The 17,715-nt window shown below is 34.2% G+C and overlaps 1 protein-coding gene across 1 annotated transcript in view; it reads left to right on the forward strand.

Annotated features, from left to right (window-relative positions):
* LOC138310072 (diacylglycerol lipase-alpha-like) overlaps positions 1-17,715 on the forward strand; it is a 74,240-nt gene that overhangs the window by 26,179 nt on the left and 30,346 nt on the right. Inside the window, exons 4-6 of the mRNA XM_069251241.1 lie at positions 2,476-2,644; positions 11,108-11,192; positions 11,675-11,809. Coding sequence (XP_069107342.1) covers positions 2,476-2,644; positions 11,108-11,192; positions 11,675-11,809 — 389 coding nt within the window. The remainder of the gene's footprint in view (positions 1-2,475; positions 2,645-11,107; positions 11,193-11,674; positions 11,810-17,715) is intronic.

Raw genomic sequence — 17,715 nt, forward strand, 5'->3', positions numbered from 1 at the left:
GGAGAGAAATAAAAGAGAGAGAATTGAAGTGAGAGACATAAGTTGAAGGTTAAGATTGAGAAGTTGTGGTCAGAATTGGACAGAGAATTATAGAGTATCCAGAGTTTGAATAAAAGGAAGTGGAACCAACTAAGTGTTGAGTGTGTATCTCAAGTAAGGACAGCAACAACGACACCCTAAAGCAAATGGTGATATGCCCCCAAAATAAACGGTGATAGTAGCATCTTTATAGGGTGGGGATTCAAAATTGTACAAATGATGGGGCTGACCCCGGGGGCCTGAGGGGCTGTCTATATTCTTGTAGTCAGAAACATATGTAAACATTTCTACATAAGCTGTGCATACCAAGGCTTACATGACACAAAGGACAAAGGTGATATATTTTGTCTACAGGATATCAGAGCTCAAATGAAATCTACCAGAGAATGCCATGTATAGTGCCATGCCCACCAAATTTTTCCGGGATGCAATTAATTATTTTTTGTAATTTTAATGTGAAGTAAATTAGAAACCAAACTTTCCAATGGTGGTAATGGTGTAAAATAAGTCACTTTTGTAAGTGAAGAAAACCACTAAATCGTCTGCTCCTGTTTTTGATAGCGAACAAAATACCATTTGTCAGCGATGGAGCATCTTTAAAGGTGTAACTAAAATGGTAGACTAGATACAGGTCTTTTAGTTTATTAGTTTGTTGCTGAAAGTTGGTTTGATTTAGTTTTTATCTCTAGACTAGTCCAATTTTAGCCTAAATTCACGAAATGAGTGGAAGATAAACTGATAATCATTGCAATAAATTTTTATCTGAGAAAAGTATAATCACGTGTGATACGTCTGGGGGCGTGTGTCTACTTGCGCGCTGCGCATATGTAAAGACAGAGGGGCTGTTTGATGATAAAAGATTAAGAAGGATTAATATAAATGTAGAAAAGATATAAATAACCTGTATTTTGCTTCTTTTAATTAAGGAGTGCCTGCCCCAATATTCGACAATACAAAATGGTAAGTACATAAAATAACATGTTGTGTCAGTCAGTCAAGGTCACTACAAATTAACCCAGAAAATTAGAGATTATGAGTAAACCAGCAAAGTGTCTGTGTTTAAGTTTAAATTTAGTTTTATTATATCTTTAATCAAACTTCAAGAATGTTTGATTAGTCAAATTCAGATGTGTGTAGTTGTACAGTATATACGCATTATATGGAGTCAAGGTCTACGGAGTGTTATTCTTAGTACATAAAAACAATCATCAAATTTACTTTATGATGTGAACAGTTTATTAAATATGAACAATCTAATTCATAAGCTCACTGGACCTTTTGTTAGTTATAAATTTTATCTTCCAGTTGATAAAGTTGATTATGTGTGTACACATAGCATAGGACAGAGACATGACCTAAGGTTAAACGATTTGGCGAGGAAACCACTTACTGTCTACCCATGGGTCAAAATTGGCCTGATTACATAGAATTGTAGGATAAGTCGGAATTATAACTTTGATAAAAGTAATAAAGTTTTCATCTGCAGAAAAGATGATTGTCAAAATAACCAGAGAGTTGTTGACCTCATGTCAAATAGCTACTATCACATAAGATTTAGGAAGCTGCCAAACTGATCTTGGAGGTCTGACCACACTCAGTAAAAGTTTTTTAGGTCTGAATATAAATTCGAGGAGGTGTACACATTTTCAACCTGACAAATGAAACAATGAAATTTCTGGTGTCTAATCATGGTCGCTAAGAAGTCCTGATATATTTTCAGTATATTGCTATGTAGTTTTATTATTCCATCTTTTTGTTAAAATTAAGTTGATGCTGATCTGTTGATTAAGTTTAAGACATATTATTGTCGTCACTAGTAAGATATATTGAGTACACTAATATTAGCTCCAAACTATACCAATTAATATAGCTAATCATACGAAAACTATCCCTATACAATTTGGACGCAGAAAACCCAACCATATTTGACAATTCTAGCTCCGATTTCATGCTGGATTGCGCTGTTGGAGTGGTGAGACTGACCATCAGAAATCCATTAAAACACAGCTAGCCTATATGTAGGTATTCTTCTTGTTCTTCAGTCTCTGGTCCATCCATATATTATATGTGTCTGTCTGTCTGTCCAGCAGGCTAGTATGGTCTTGTTTGTTGGAGTGATAGGTTTATGAACCATTTAAGATTACATACAATTATAGAACTGTATGGCATTTGGATTGGGCACAAATGATTTTCAGTGTTATGAAATTCCAGTAACTTATATCACTGATGATAAAGATTTAATAATGATATTGATGTTATTTACTGGAATAAGTTGATATATATATATATATAAGTAAAGGCTATACTTTATCCATAAAAGCGTATTATTGATTATCTCTAACATTGGAGATTTGGGTAAGATATTGATTCAGTAACATTAAAGTTTAACTATTTGTAGAATATTTAAAATGAAATAAATTTTGTTATATATTGTAGGGGTGATCGTATGTAATTGGGTGATCATGCTGACTGTGTTTGTGTCACTCTGGTGTACATATGACATAGCAGGCAGGAAATGGGTCAAGATGAAGCGCTACCAAGAAAGCATGAAGGAAAAGTCTCATCGAAATAAGCGGAACAGTGGTCGACGGAATTGGAGACATCGGTAAGGATTAGTCTCTATTTCTTAAGTGCATATATCGTATATCCATTTACTGTGTGAGTGAGGTTTCATACGTATATTAATGGTGGGGTCCTAAATTCCTAATTTAGTCGATATAAAAACTTCAAGCTTTACTGTTGAGATTTATTTGGTTGGTTTGTCATCTGCTCATTTTACTTAGGTCAGTAATAAAACACCGGTCAATTTGTTTGATACAGGCTGATTTAAAATGCTAACATGCAGATCGAACAATTTATTTAAGAGGACTGATTTGTTAAGTTAAGATGTATGTAACCTTTTCTGTAACATAGCTCATATCTCTTTGATTAAAGATGCTCCACTGCTGAAAAATGGCATTTTTTCACTATCAAAAGCAAGAGCAGACGAAGAAGTATTTTTCTTCAGTTATCAAAATTAGATACTTTACACTATTACCACCATTGAAAAGTTTGAGCTTCTAATTTTACTTCAAAGCAAAAATATTGAAAATAATTAATTGCACCCCGAAAAAATTCACTGGCACTGTGCCCTATATGGAATGAAGTATTAATTGCACATGCACCAAAAGCAGAATAAATTATTTCATATTTTTTGTGATAATTAAACATATATATATATATACACGATTAAACACCAATTATTGTTGAATTGATGAGTATCGTTTATGCTCTGTCAGTGGTGGAGCATCTTTAAAAAAAGATACAACTTGTTTGGAAAAATCAATATTGCTAAAACAGCCTAGAAAACCTTTATATAAATAATGTTTACATATGGCTAAAGCATTGACTCCCTGATGTGTGTACAAACTTATAAATAAATCAACAATATTAGAAATGGTATCTGGGGAAAACCCTGTTGGATTATCAATCAATTTTTGTATTGGAAGTTGTGGTAGTGTAGAACCTGACGAATGCCTTGTAAGGGTACCAGTGGTAATTGGTATGGTAGTCTGAGCATGTTTAAGTATTGTGTCTCTCATGGTGGCGCGTTCATGTAGGATTGCATTTTGGCATGCATACTTGATAGAAATCTTCCTTCATTGACCCACTTATGGGTTAGTTTTCCCTAGGGACTCAGAAGCGCTAAGCATGATTCTGCAGTGTCACAATTCATTTGTTTACACTTTCGCTGATTTTCAGTACAGTTTTCTGTTTTGATTTGTATTGTTTTAATATCTTACCTGGCAAAAGAAACCACTACAAAAGCCTTCTGCATAAAAATCCATATGACATTTCCATACAACAACTTTACGGTAAAATCCACGATTTGCTTATATATATCTCTACAGTGATTTGAACATGCTAATTCATTAGGCCATAGAATTCTGGTATTTTATGAGTATTTGGTTGAATATTAAATAGATTTAAAATCCAGCGTGCCCCCTGACTTTCTCTCATCAGGGGTAAAGTGTACCCCTCCTCTGAAAATCTAGGGGTACAAGCAAAATCTAAACAATCATGAAGCATTTCATCAAGCTTTGATCATAAGACAATGACACAATCCAGTATATTCAATTATCGACTCCTTGGGTGACATAAGGGCAATTTTTCTTACATTGATCTACGTTTTCAGACGATGTTGCATTCACGGATTTTCTTTTGGTGGTAGAAGGACTCGCAAAGAAATCGCTAATCGCACGCTTTTTAGACGGCTCCATGTTTACAACATCGGACAAGTAAACACCGCTGGTGTTACGCCTTACGATCTTTAGTGTGTGATAGCGCCCATAATCAAATAGCGAAACATTATTCAGGTTAGGAAATAACCTAGATCGATGGGTCGTCATGATCAGCCAATCAAAATGCAGGGAAATCGCCAGTAGCAACCAGCTTACAGAAAGATCAGGACGATGTTGTCTCGTCATTTCTTCCGACAATTTTAATATATAAATTACGAATAACAACTGTTTTCAGTTTTTACACCCATTTTATTAGCTTTTACACCCATTTTATCGTACGTGCAGTGTACCCTCGGCTTCCAATTTGTGTACGTGCATATTACTTTTGATGCGTGAATCACGTACACCTGTACGTAATGGGGCACGCTGGATTTATAAATGGTGGAATGTTATCAGTCCAAGTTGATGAAATTGGACTGTGTTTAACTTATCTGCCAGGTAAGATGACAATTGTTTCATATTAGTTTACCCCAATGATGAAATTTGTTTTGCTGTACAAAAATGTTGATCCTAATTTGCCTTTTTCCTCAGGAGTAGTTTTATGAGGCTTTTTTCTTCTTATCAGAGCATAAGGAGGTAACGTCTTGACATTTTATTCTGTTGCTTGTATTTCCATTAACAATTTCTTTCTCTTCAAGGTTCAAACAATTCTTTTTTTCTTCTTTGTAATATATTCAAATTGAATTAAATTTTTTCTTTCAACTGCTATCAGATATTTTTGAAATCTTTCCTGTTTTATCCCTGAAGGAAAACACATATTTTTGTTGAAATCAATGCTTTCATGGAAACTATCTCGTGATTTTGAGAATGTAATTGTGTAACACTCTGCATGAAGTTACCCTAGTTCATTTGATATAAAACTCAGTAAATATGTATAAATTCCTTAAAGTTCTCTAAAAATTGAGTTTTAAAGGCAGTGTTTATCCCTTCATTTACAAAATTGTTTTGGAATGAGTAAATATATGTATAATACATATGATTGAAATCTTTGATCATTGAAGATAGAGAGACAGCCTTGTTTGAACCTATGCTAGGAATCCTGCCTATATTTGCTTATCATGCCTTTGTATCTAACCATTAATTTCCTATACTCAGTCATATCATCCATGAACCTAGTTCCTATTCTCCTGGGAAGTAAGTATGCCAAACACATCTTGTCTTCTGATGTTGTCAGTCACTTAATTTTTTTTTATTTGATTAATTTTTTCAGCTTGTCCAATAAACTGGATAAGTTCATGTCATGAATGTTGTTCTTGCCATTACTTGAAATGCATTTATAAAATGAGGTAATCTTTGATTTGATCTAACTTTAGACTATGCCATATCATCTAGGTAAAGAAAAGTAAACCATTTTAGCTGAAGAGACACTTTTATAACTTATTTTTGTATCAAAAAGTCCATTTTTGCCCTGTACATTTGGTGCAGTTTGGTACTGAGCATTGTTTTAAAAAAGAAGAATGTATCAAAAGATAATTCCCAAATATGGGCTTTTAGTAAAAAGTGATAACTTACAAAAGGAGGGAGGAATGTTGCTAATCTACGGTAGACCAAGTTCATTGCTAATTGCTCATATTCAACATAGGACAAATTTTGACGTAAACATTTGGACTAAATGATAGCCAGTGTCCATGTAACCTTGCTCTGTCATTATATAATCAATGGTTCAAAGCAGTGATATACTAAATTTTCTCTAAAATCAATGTCAAGAGAATCTAGAAACATTTGAAACTTGCTGGAAATGTCCTTATTTCTAAAATTTGTAATTCTAATTGCCAAAAAGAATCAAAGATGTTGTTTTAGGAATTATCTAAAACAACTTGTGCATAAGCCATTTTCAGGGACAACCTTCTTAGACAGTGTCTGAATTAATGTTAAGCGTAGAATTGTAAGTCTAACCTGGTGTTACACTGGACTGCAGCGGCTCAGACACATCTGGTGTCAACATGTCATACAAAGATGGTGACAGTTGTAGAGTGTTAAACTAGCTGGTTCTCAGCTGCACAAGTGATGAGGAACCGCAAATAGTGTGGTGACAATACCTTTTTCAACCTGATGAGCAACTAATAATTACGAATACCTGTTTGGTTTATTACTTGTGTCAGTTTTGTAACTTTAATGTAAATCAGTAAAAATAAGTCCCAGCTGTAAAATTCCACCTGTTTTTAGTGGCCTGGTTTGTAATCTTTGTCTGTACTTTATACTTAGTGAATGGATTTCTGATGTCTGCATTTTCACCTAACATTTTTCAAACAGTTTGTAATCATACTAATATGGTTTTTGATTCTTTTTTTATACTTCGTATGAATGCTTTCTTTGAAATATGTATTTAACAAAAGGATATGGTGAACTCTCACATTGCACTTTACTTGTATGACCTTAGGTTGGTGTTATAAGTGACAGCTGTATCATTTCAATAGATCAACTGACTCCTATTAATCAATGTTCTCCCAGAAATAAGTATAGGATGAAAGTAACATGCTCATATCCTTTCACACAACAGATAATCTAGTAAAATTTACCTGTTTTCTTAAAAAAAAGTTTTATCCATAAGTAATTATGCAATTTCTACAGTTATAATGCACCATTTCTCTGTTCAGTTTATAAATGCAATTGATTTTTTTTTCTATTTCAGCATTTTTATGCTGTTTATTCAATTTAATAACTTATGCATACATACTCAAATATACATGTGCCACTGCTGTAGGACAAAATATGCATGTCATCTAGTTTTTTTCCCCTATAATGTCTATTGATCGCTTTTAAATGTTTAAAACGGTTTCAATTTTGATATTTTGAAAGCTTTTCTTCAGATTGGGAAGTATATGTAAAGATTTGATGAGGGTGACATTGACTGTGTACACATCATATTTGTCATTGAATCATCACAGGAGAACACTGGTTGTGTGACAAATATCCTAAATACATCAAGAGTACATAAAAAATCAGTTTCACATCAACATGTTGTATAATATTAAATAGCAACATTTCTATTAATCTTAGAAATAAATCCATGTTTGATATGCTGTGAGAGGTGATCCTTAATGCACCAGTGCCTGGAATACATTTGATTATGTGTGTCAGCTTGCAGTGTTGTTTCTTTATCCTTTTCTATTAATAAATCTCAATGTTATGACCATATATACTATTTATCAAGGTTGTACAAATTGCAAGGTAAATCAAAATAGGTATTTACTGAAGGCCAAATTTATTTCAGCTTTGTTATGTTACAATCCAAAGTATCATTCTGAGAGGGCATTAAAGCATAATATTGACACAGAAGGCTTTGTTATTAGAAGCTGATATTAGTTCAAACATTGCCCCACGTTTTCAGTACCATCTGTAGTATTAATTATGAATTGGATTTACATCCATTATTACCAATAATTGATTGCTCATCCACCAGCTGTTGATAGAGGCTATTGTATGCGTCACACCTTTTAACACAGGTGTATGGTCTCCATGGAACTGTGTTATTAATAGAAATAGCATGGAAAATCATATAAATATTTATGCTTTAATTGTGTCATACCTTCGTAACAAGCTAAAGCTGTTGCAGTTGCTAATAAAAGAGATTTTTCAGATGGTGTCCAATAAAATTATTTTGAAAATATTTCTCCCAATTTCATTTGGATTTATGGGTTCATTCATATACCTGGTACCTGGAGTGACACATATTTCAGTTTTGGTACCAAAATGGGGATCCTCTTGCCTTTTGAAGCTTTTGAAATTTGAAGTTTGTTTACTTGCTTTCAATCAAAAAAATTTTTATCCACTGTGCTACTTAAAAAATTTTAAAGCGTATTAAGAAGCTTTCAGAAATTGTAGCATTCAATATTTTGAAATCAAATGAAATTGACATATTGATTCCTAAATTTGGTGGTGAATATTGAATATTGGATTTTAAGATGAACTGCAAATCATTAGATCAAAAATGCAGTCTTTCAGGATATGTACAGTATTTATCATGTTGTTACACATATAGTGTGCACTCGTATAATAATTTGGAAAAAAAATACGAAATTATTGTTATTGATCCGTATACAACTTCTACACACTCGTAAATGAAATCAACATTTCACAATGTGTTATCTGGAACTCTTACCTAAAGAATAAGGAAAAAATCAGAAAAGTAATTCCATCAAATCTAACTATCCATGTCAATATATGATAGGAGCGGAGAAGACAAAGGGTTGCTCACTGAGATTTCTGATAAGCTATCCAATAGACATTTATTGTGATGTGTAGGCTGAAAGGTTTTTGTGGCAAAGCATAATAATGATTGCCCATTCCCTATGTCCAGAGCCTGGAGAAATGTAATGGTACATTTCACATTGATGGAGAATTCTGCTTGGTCAAGGCTGGATTGTACTTTTGAATCACATCGTAGATAAAATCTCTTCAGGATTATAACATATGAGATCAAATGATGTAGTGATGTTTCTGTGAAATTATTGCATTTCCTTTAATCTGAGAAAAGTGACAGATTCCCAGTGTGGCCTAGAAAACAGTTTAGGTTAATATGATATCCGGATATGTCATGTCTGTCCAATAGCTCTTCAGATTAGAAAGACAGTACCATACACATCCTAACCAAAACTCAGAATATCTACATCATTGTACAGTACACCTCCTATTGAAAACCCAGAATGTTTACATAGTTGTACTGTACACATCCTAATGAAAACCCATGATATCTACATCATTGTACAGTACACCTCCTATTGAAAACCCAGAATGTTTACATCGTTGTACTGTACACATCCTAGTGAAAACCCAGAATGTTTACATCACTGTACTGTACACATCCTAGTGAAAACCCAGAATGTTTACATCACTGTACTGTACACATCCTAGTGAAAACCAGAATGTTTACATCACTGTACTGTACACATCCTAGTGAAAACCCAGAATATCTACATCACTGTACTGTACACATCCTAGTGAAAACCCAGAATGTTTACATCGTTGTACAGTACACATCCTAGTGAAAACCCAGAACATCTGCATCATTGTACTGTACACATCCTAGTGAAAACCCAGAACATCTACATCACTGTACTGTACACATCCTAGTGAAAACCCAGAATGTTTACATCGTTGTACAGTACACATCCTAGTGAAAACCCAGAACATCTGCATCATTGTACTGTAAACAATCTGATCAATTTTGTTTAAACTTGGTCAATTATCACCAGGTAGTTCACCAGGTAGTTCGCCATTGGATTACAGATCTAGTTTCATATGATTAATTTGAAATTACTAGTTAGTTTGAGTTTGACTATCATGTAATACATTTCCATTAAGATTAAGATTTCATTTTGCGCATATTTATGAGGACTCTGGCAAGAAGACAATACAATATTTCTGGTCATGGTGTGTATGGAAATCCCCCCCACAGATTTTTGATGCAATACACGACAAAGATAACATAGCTTTGTTATTGATTTGTAAGGGACATGATCATTGAAACTACATTACTGTAAACTGTGTATACTAACATATGTTAATACATCTTATTGTCGAAAATGTTCATTTTTTACACAATGTAACATAGATTTCGATTAACTCTGAATTTATCGTGGGATAATTAACATAGTAAATAAAATACATGTGGCCTTGATGATATGTTTGAGTTTTACATGCCAATAGATGAGGGCTTTGTAAATATAATCCTAATCAGGAAGGATGGAAATCATGTTTTGTCAGGATGGCTGCGATTAAGCTGTCCTCAAGGTGGAGAGAGTGGAAAGGTCAATAACAGATGGATAACACAAACAAAACACTTCCGGGTACAGTTATATAGTGACTGATACTCCACTCAGCATCTGAAATCTATAATACATAAAGACTTTTATTTGTTTAAAATCCATTACACTACTAATTATATACTTATACTTTAAAAGTTTATGTTTATGTTAGTATAGTCAATAATCCTCTTATGACTTTCTTCTTAACATAAAATGCTTGATGTATAAATGAATTTATTGTTTTGCTGTTAACTGTCTTTAGATAAGTAACTCCATGTCTACACAGAACAATAATCATGTAGAACTGCTAGAGGCAGTGATAATATGAAGAATGCTTTCTAGAAATTGGCAATAAAATCAATACTAACTGCTTCAAGCTAGAGCATCTTACATTTTTTTGAATAAGCTTAAAATGTAAGTATTTAGAAAGAAAACAAAGCAGGGATTCTGTTGATCAAATTACCAAAATACTCTTTCTATCATTTGAAAATGCAGAGCTTTTTGTCTAGCTTCAGTAATACTCTGTGCATTAATCTCTATATAAGACTGTCATGTCTAAGAACAATTCAAACATTTCACTATCTACTTATCTTATTGAATGTTAAGTGTATCAGTCACTTTGTTATGTAGGTCTAGTAAGTGATAATTTTGTATTAAGTATTATAAATAAAGTATTTCCTTTTGTTTTGATTAGCTGCATAGATAAAGTCTTAATGTTAACATGGCAAATAGGATGTCTCTTTAACAATTTTAAATTTACAGGACTTTGCTTAAGTGTTTTGTTGTTTTTTTTCTTCTTAAAGATACAGATTTGGAACAAATAATAGTACTTGAAATTAAGATATTTGGTACCATTTACTGAAGAAAATGTAACATTTTTTTTACCTTGCAAGCAGCAATTTTTATTTCGGTTTTTAATCAAAGATTGATATCATTTATGTATTTTTTATATTTGAAACATCTTTGATATTAATTATTGGATATCAATGACAAACTGAGTTGGTTTAGCATAAGATTTACATATAATGTGTTTATTTAAAGGAAGGCGATCCGTGCCTACGAGGAGAGCTGGGATAGGAGGTTCCGCTTCCTCTGCTGTTGTGTGGAAAGAGATGCTACAAACAGGGTAAGGAACAGTTTGTGACATTGTTTTTTAGCAAGGAATGTAAAGACTGATGATAATTTTCTCTTTGTAACATCCACAGACAGGATGACCAAAGACCATAGAATGTATCTATTATGTTGTCCATTTGTTTGTTTTGTTTTTACTTTGTTCAGAATCCCAAAATCCTTCCAGATTTTCAATGGTCTATTCTGAGCCATTAAAGGTCATAATTACACGATCTTCTCTCTGATTACATTTCATTGGCATTAGTTCTCAGCATGATCATGCATCATAAAACAAGATCATTCAAAAAGTTTAATGGCCGTTATCTAGGTGGGGAGGGGATTGTGCATTTGTATGCTTCCAGATCAAGTAGATCAATGGTCTTTCGTATCGATGTTGTGTGTATTTTAGGACAGTTCAAAAGCTCGTTTACCACACAGGCTCTCTTTGGTTAAAAGAAAAAATTATTACACTGCAACAAGTTTTTAATTCTCCTTCAGAACTCAATTGCAGAGGTTGCAAAACTATTCACAGAGTTTTTCCGTGACTTGGATGTGGTACCATCAGATGTTATTGCAGGCTTTGTTCTGCTTCGCCGCCATCAGAAACTTCAAATGCACCATGTGGTCACAGAGGTAAGTCTATCTTTTATGTGCCTTTGATCAGAACTAAAAGATGTTGACGTGTTGCATGCCAGTCAGCCATTATCATTTTATGGTTTGACGGTCAACATTTCATTTAAAACATCTTAACCATTGCGTTGTGTTGTACGATCCAATAAGCTTTTAGAGATGGATACGCTGATAGTAATGCTGTCTGACTGGGCGTCATCAATTATCTATAGACTGAAGACGCAGGAAACTGTGTGTCAACACTCCAAAGATCTCCGCTCTTACTCGCTTTACTCTTGTATAAGAAAGATCCAGTGAAATAGAGACATTTTGTGTGTGTGTTATAAGGATCAACAGACAATGTCACTGTGTCCATTGTGTGACATTCACATTCATTCCTGGAGATTTTTATATGAGATGTAATAAAAACACCCCCATATAAGAGCAACACACATTGATATTAACTGGAATCTAGACTTAATTGCACTGCTGTTACTGGAATTGTAGTTAAGTGGTGAATAGCCCCTCATTTAGCTTGAGATATTCAGAGTCATTTCCTAATGATGCATGAATGCTGGATAATTGTATAATTCATTGGAGTAGGAGCTGGCTAGTTTATATATAATTTGGTAATGTTGGTCTCCCTTTTCCTACCTAGTGCTATAGAAGTTGCTAATGAGACCAACATAAATGCTTTGACAGATTGCTTGTGTGAATTAGAATGTTTGATATGAAATAAGTTTTCTAAAACAATTCTATACCAGGGCATTCTAAAACACATGTCTGGCTTACTCCCTGAACTTCTAGAGCATTATGTACAGACTTACCCTTATACTGTTTCAAAGTGTCAAATCAGGGCTTCACAGTAACGCCTATTTTGGGAACCATCATGACTTAAGTAAAAAAAAAACCCTGGTGACTGATTATTGGCCTGTAATGAGCTTCAATTGCCATTAGATATAAGTCTGTTTTAGATTCACAGTTAATATGTTTCCTTGCTTAGTAGTGTTCTGGGGTCCACAATATTGTTTTGGGGTCCACAATATTGTTTTGGGGTCCACAATATTGTTTTGATGGAATCCTTGCTTAGTAGTGTTCTGGGGTCCACAATATTGTTTTGATGGAATCTTCAATGATTTAGCTGTTGTGTGGGACATTGTTTTGATGGAATCTTCAATGATTAAGCTGTTGTATGGGAAATTGTTTTGATGGAATCCTTGCTTAGTATTGTTCTGGGGTCCACAATATTCTTTTGATGTCATCTTCAATGATTTAGCTGTTGTGTGGGACATTGTTTTGATGGAATCTTAAATGATTTAGCTGTTGTATGGGACATTATTTTGATGGCATCTTCAATGATTTAGCTGTTGTGTGGGACATTGTTTTGATGGAATCTTAAATGATTTAGCTGTTGTATGGGACATTGTTTTGATGGCATCTTCAATGATTTAGCTGTTGTGTGGGACATTGTTTTGATGGAATCTTCAATGATTTAGCTGTTGTGTTTGACATTGTTTTGATGGCATCTTAAATGATTTAGCTGTTTTGATGGCATCTTAAATGATTTAGCTGTTGTATGGGACATTATTTTGATGGCATCTTCAATGATTTAGCTGTTGTGTGGGACATTGTTTTGATGGAATCTTAAATGATTTAGCTGTTGTATGGGACATTGTTTTGATGGCATCTTCAATGATTTAGCTGTTGTGTGGGACATTGTTTTGATGGAATCTTCAATGATTTAGCTGTTGTATGGGACATTGTTTTGATGGCATCTTCAATGATTTAGCTGTTGTGTGGGACATTGTTTTGATGGAATCTTCAATGATTTAGCTGTTGTGTGGGACATTGTTTTGATGGCATCTTAAATGATTTAGCTGTTATATGGGAAATTATTTTGATGGCATCTTCAATGATTTAGCTGTTGTATGGGACATTGTTTTGATGGTATCTTTAATGATTTAGCTGTTGTATGGGAAATTGTTTTGATGGAATCCTTGCTTAGTAGTGTTCTGGGGTCCACAATATTGTTTTGATGGAATCTTCAATGATTTAGCTGTTGAATGGGACATTATTTTTTTGATGGCATCTTCAATGATTTAGCTGTTGTATGGGACATTGTTTTGATGGCATCTTAAATGATTTAGCTGTTATATGGGAAATTATTTTGATGGCATCTTCAATGATTTAGCTGTTGTGTGGGACATTGTTTTGATGGAATCTTAAATGATTTAGCTGTTGTGTGGGACATTGTTTTGATGGAATCTTAAATGATTTAGCTGTTGTGTGGGACATTGTTTTGATGGAATCTTAAATGATTTAGCTGTTGTGTGGGACATTGTTTTGATGGAATCTTAAATGATTTAGCTGTTGTATGGGACATTGTTTTGATGGAATCTTAAATGATTTAGCTGTTGTGTGGGACATTGTTTTGATGGAATCTTAAATGATTTAGCTGTTGTATGGGACATTGTTTTGATGGAATCTTAAATGATTTAGCTGTTGTATGGGACATTGTTTTGATGGTATCTTTAATGATTTAGCTGCTGTATGGGACATTGTTTTGATGGAATCTTAAATGATTTAGCTGTTATATGGGAAATTATTTTGATGGCATCTTCAATGATTTAGCTGTTGTGTGGGACATTGTTTTGATGGAATCTTTAATGATTTATGTGTTGTATGGGACATTATTTTGAAGGTACCTTCAGCGATTTAGCAGTTGTGTGGGACATTGTTTTGATAGCATCATCATTGATTTAGCTCTTGTATGGGGCATTGTTTTGAAGGCATCTTAAATGATATAGCTGTTGTATGGGACATTGTTTTGATGGCATCTTCAGTGATTTAGCTCTTGTATGGGACATTGATTTGATATCATCATCATTGATTTAGCTGTTGTATGGGACATTGTTTTGATGGCATCTCCAGTGATTTTGCTGTTGTGTGGGAAATTGTTTTGAAGGCATCTTAAATGATATAGCTGTTGTATGGGAAATTTCTTTATGGCATCTTCAGCAATTTAGCTGTTGTATGGGACATTGATTTGATGTCATCTTCAGTGATTCAGCTGTTGTGTGGGACATTGTTTTGATGGTATCTTAAGTTATTCAGCTGTTGTATTGGACATTATTTTGATGGCATCTTCAGTGATTCAGCTGTTGTGTGGGACATTTTTTTGATGTATCTTCAGTGATTAAGCTGTTGTTCAAGACATAGTTTTGATGGTATCTTCAATGATTTAGCTGTTGTATGGGACATTGATTTGATGTCATCTTCAGTGATTCAGCTGTTGTGTATGACATTGTTTTGATGGTATCTTCAATAATTTAGCTGTTGTAAGGGACATTGTTTTGATGTCATCTTCAGTGATTAAGCTCTTGTATGGGACATTGTTTTGATATCATCATCATTGATTTAGCTGTTGTATGGGACATTGTTTTGATGGAATATTCAATGATTTAGCTGTTGTGTGGGCCATTGTTTTGATGGTACCTTCAGTGATTTAGCTTGTGTGTAGGAAACAATGTAACAGACAACGGATGAATGCCTCAGATTTTTTATTGGAATGTGTTTTTTTCTAGCTAGGGATTTAATTAATTTGTAGCAAACAATCTATCTGAAATAATAGTAGGCACTTCGTTGTCCTGTTCCAATACCCTGGCTCTGTATCAGTTATTATTGCAACCAAATCAAATTGGTACGGCTTGTCGAAGGAATTGGAGCAAACAGAATCAATATTAGTTACTTAAAGTTATGTTTGTTTTGATTGGTGCAGACATACGAACGTTGTAGGAATGTATGTCAATAGAGTACAAAACTATGAAGATATATCTGTATCCTATTAATTGTGAGTCAGCTTATAGAACAACCTAATTATACACAAAGCTAAGTGGAGAAATGTGTAGACAAAGTCCAATATTGGTACATTAAAGCTGAGTGAAGAAATGTGTAAAAATAAAGTGCAAATATAGTGTTATATAATGTCCTACTTCTGAATCTTTACATTGTTACATTTTAGGGCAGTAATGATGTGTACCTTATATCTACAGAGCACCTTTGTTTGATACATTTCAAGGCAGTTATGATGTGTACCTTACATTTTAGGGCAGTAATAATGTGTACCTTATATCTACAGAGCACCTTTGTTTGATACATTTCAAGGCAGTTATGATGTGTACCTTACATTTTAGGGCAGTAATAATGTGTACCTTATATCTACAGAGCACCTTTGTTTGATACATTTCAAGGCAGTTATGATGTGTACCTTACATTTTAGGGCAGTAATAATGTGTACCTTATATCTACAGAGCACCTTTGTTTGATAACATTTTAAGGCAGTTATGATGTGTACCTTACATTTTCAGGGCAGTAGCATTGTAGGGTTTTACTGACTTTGTATGTTTGTTGGTACTCACACTGTAGGGTATTATACTGACTTTATGAAATGTTGTACCTCACATTAGTAGGGTTTATACTGACTTTGTATGTTTGTTGTTTCCTCACACTGTTAGGGAATACTGCCTTGTATTTTTGTTGACATTGTAAGGGTTTACGTGACTGTGTATTTGTTGTTGTTTGTTCCTCCACATAGTAGGGTTACTGACTTGTATGTTTGTTGTTCCCTCACACTGTAATAGTTTTTTACTGACTTGTATGTCTTGTTTTCCTCACACTGTAGTGTTTTACTGACTTGTATGTATTGTTGGGTTCCTCACCATTGTAGGGATTACCTGACTTGTATGTTTGTTTTTCCTCTTCACATTGTAGGGTTTTACTGACTATGTACGTTGTGTTGTTCCCTCACATTGTAGGGTTTACCGGCTATGTATGTTGTTGTTGTTCCTAGGCTTTACTGACACGTTTTGTATGTGTCCTGTAAGGGTTTACTACTGAATGTGATTGATGTTTCCTCACACAGTGGAAGGTTTTCCTTCACTTGTAAGTTTGTTGTTTCCTCACACTGTAGGGTTGACTGACTTGTATCGTTTGTTGTTCCTCACACTGTAGAGTTTACTGACTTGTACGTTTGTGTGTTGTTTCCTCACATTGTAGTTGGTTTACTGACTTGTATATATGTTGATCCTCACACTGTGAGGGCTTTTACTGGACTGCATGTGTTCCTCACACTGTAGGGTTTACTGACTTGTATGTTTGTTGTTCCTCACATTGTAGGGTTTACTGACTTGTATGTTTGTTGTTCCTCACATTGTAGGGTTTACTGACTTGTATGTTTGTTGTTCCTCACATTGTAGGGTTTACTGACTTGTATGTTTGTTGTTCCTCACACTGTAGGGTTTACTGACTTGTATGTTTGTTGTTCCTCACACTGTAGGGTTTACTGACTTGTATGTTTGTTGTTCCTCACATTGTAGGGTTTACTGACTTGTATGTTTGTTGTTCCTCACATTGTAGGGTTTACTGACTTGTATGTTTGTTGTTCCTCACACTGTAGGGTTTACTGACTTGTATGTTTGTTGTTCCTCACACTGTAGGGTTTACTGACTTGTATGTTTGTTGTTCCTCACACTGTAGGGTTTACTGACTTGTATGTTTGTTGTTCCTCACACTGTAGGGTTTACTGACTTGTATGTTTGTTTTTCCTCACACTGTAGAGTTTACTGACTTGTATTGTATGTTGTTCCTCACATTGTAGGGTTTACTGACTTGTATGTTTGTTGTTCCTCACATTGTAGGGTTTACTGACTTGTATGTTTGTTGTTCCTCACACTGTAGGGTTTACTGACTTGTATGTTTGTTGTTCCTCAACAATGTAGGGTTTACTGACTTGTATGTTTGTTGTTCCTCACACTGTAGGGTTTACTGACTTGTATGTTTTGTTGTTCCTCACACTTGTAGGGTTTACTGACTTGTAAGTTTTTGTTGTTCCTCACACTGTAGGGTTTACTGACTTGTATGTTTTGTTTGTT

This window comes from Argopecten irradians, chromosome 1 (genome assembly GCF_041381155.1).
Source record: "Argopecten irradians isolate NY chromosome 1, Ai_NY, whole genome shotgun sequence".
NCBI classification, from domain to species: Eukaryota; Metazoa; Mollusca; class Bivalvia; order Pectinida; family Pectinidae; genus Argopecten; species Argopecten irradians.